This window comes from Cyprinodon variegatus, unplaced genomic scaffold, assembly GCF_000732505.1.
Source record: "Cyprinodon variegatus isolate N-32 unplaced genomic scaffold, C_variegatus-1.0 Scaffold11, whole genome shotgun sequence".
Lineage (NCBI taxonomy): Eukaryota > Metazoa > Chordata > Actinopteri > Cyprinodontiformes > Cyprinodontidae > Cyprinodon > Cyprinodon variegatus.
Window position 1 is genome coordinate 363,164 of NW_015150464.1, and position 1,838 is coordinate 365,001.

Here is a 1,838-nt window from a genome sequence, read left to right on the forward strand (position 1 = left end):
TGAATTTAACTTGCCTTATGCTGTAGGAACCCTGTGTATGTTCTCAGATGAATCTTGTGTGGCCGACATCATGCTGTCATTTACGTCAGTCTGTGTCTGCATGTACAGGTGTGGATGGAGCTGCTGTCTCGGGTCCCCCAGCAGCTGGTGGTTGCAGCCAGCTGTCCGTGGATGGGTGCCTGGCTCTGTCTGATGATGCAGGCCTCTCACATTCCAATAGACCTGAACATGCTGCTGGAGGTGAAAGCCCGCTCCAAGGTAACACGCTTCTGTGTTTACTTTTATCTGCATAGTTGAACTTGTGTATTTCCCTCTCCTCTTCTCCTACTCCTCATGTTCCCAGGCTAGCTGTGGGCGGACATGATTCAGATCTTGTATTTGATGTTTGGGAGAGATGCCATTTAAGATCATTTCTAAAAAAAGTCAAGCACTTTTACTGGATTGTTTTTCATTTTTTTTGTAATAAACCAAATATGTTTGACCTAAAGGTTTGTGGCAGCAACAAAATGTCCATGTGGTTGCTAGGAGACAGATTTTTCGAATTCAAGGTGAAATGTGATCTGTATGTTTGAACCAAAGGAGCTCCAGCTGTCAGAGCATCTCGTTCAGAATAGAAGGATCAGAGTTATTTGAGAGAAAGCTACAGATTTTGTTCCAAAATACAGGGAAGTTTTTATCCTCTGGGCTCTTGGGGATGTTTTGGAAAAGATGCAGCTTAAGAGAGATGTGCACAAATTTCAAGCTGTGGGTTTTTTTTTCCACAGACAAACTAGGTAAGAGATCCACACTCCCTAACCTCGCTCTTTGAAGCCATCAGTGATGTTTTCTGATTATTCTAGATGGATTCCTTTAGACTTTTTGGCTGGCTGGTTGGAGGTCATTTAAAATGTTTGCTCTTACATTGATGTGAATTTTTAGCAAACTCTCATTCTGTAAACCACATAATTCAGCTCAATTCAAACCAAGGATGTTTAGTTTCAGCCATCAAGCTGTCTTTAGGTAAATCCAGATTCTGTCGTATTTAAAGGGGAACAGTTTATTTTATTTTTTTTTTTACATTGGGCCCCTTGATTTTATGTTATTACATCATGTTCTACTCACCCATATGAGTTTTGTGTCATTGAATGAATGGTAGCCGGCGCGCGTGGATGACGTCATACACACATTGCTTTGTTTAAAAAAAAAAAAAGATATGAAAAATATAACCGCGGATGTATGGGGGACAGTGATTCGCCTACATGTTATGAATGCTGGGGTACCATAAAGAATAAATAATGAACAGTTTAGTTTGTGCCTTTAAGTCGTTGCCCATAGGAAGACATTACTTGGATATAACCTAACGGAATATCTTCAGAACAGCTACAAATGACACAAAACTCATATGGGTGAGTAGAACATGATGGAATAACGTAAAATCAAGGGGCAAATGTAAAAAAAACTAATGTAGCAGAACCACCTATGATTGTACCTTGGAAAAGTATTAAAAAGCTAAATCCTTTCATAAGAGTTTATGTATTGGGAGAGTTTGTCTGTACGATAGCTTGAAAATTATGAATGAATTTTAATGGTATTTTTAGCAGAGGTTTGCTTCATGAGGTTTCAAGGATTTATTACATTTTCGTGACGATCCAGATCATGATCTGGATACAGGATATATTTTTTAAAGGATTCTTTCACATTGAGATAGAGTGACTCTTTAGCTTCAGCGTCGGACTCCAAAAGTCATGATCCAACTGTGCGAGTTTTAAAGGAGAAGTTTGGTTTTTTTACACTTTAAGCCCATTTTCTGTAGTGTCCAGGATGAAATCGAATGATCGACACCAAAAGTTTGACAATTG

General features: G+C 39.1%; 1 protein-coding gene across 1 annotated transcript in view; it reads left to right on the top strand.

Annotated features, from left to right (window-relative positions):
* btaf1 (B-TFIID TATA-box binding protein associated factor 1) overlaps positions 1–1,838 on the top strand; it is a 32,645-nt gene that overhangs the window by 14,663 nt on the left and 16,144 nt on the right. Inside the window, exon 16 of the mRNA XM_015380819.1 lies at positions 109–258. Coding sequence (XP_015236305.1) covers positions 109–258 — 150 coding nt within the window. The remainder of the gene's footprint in view (positions 1–108; positions 259–1,838) is intronic.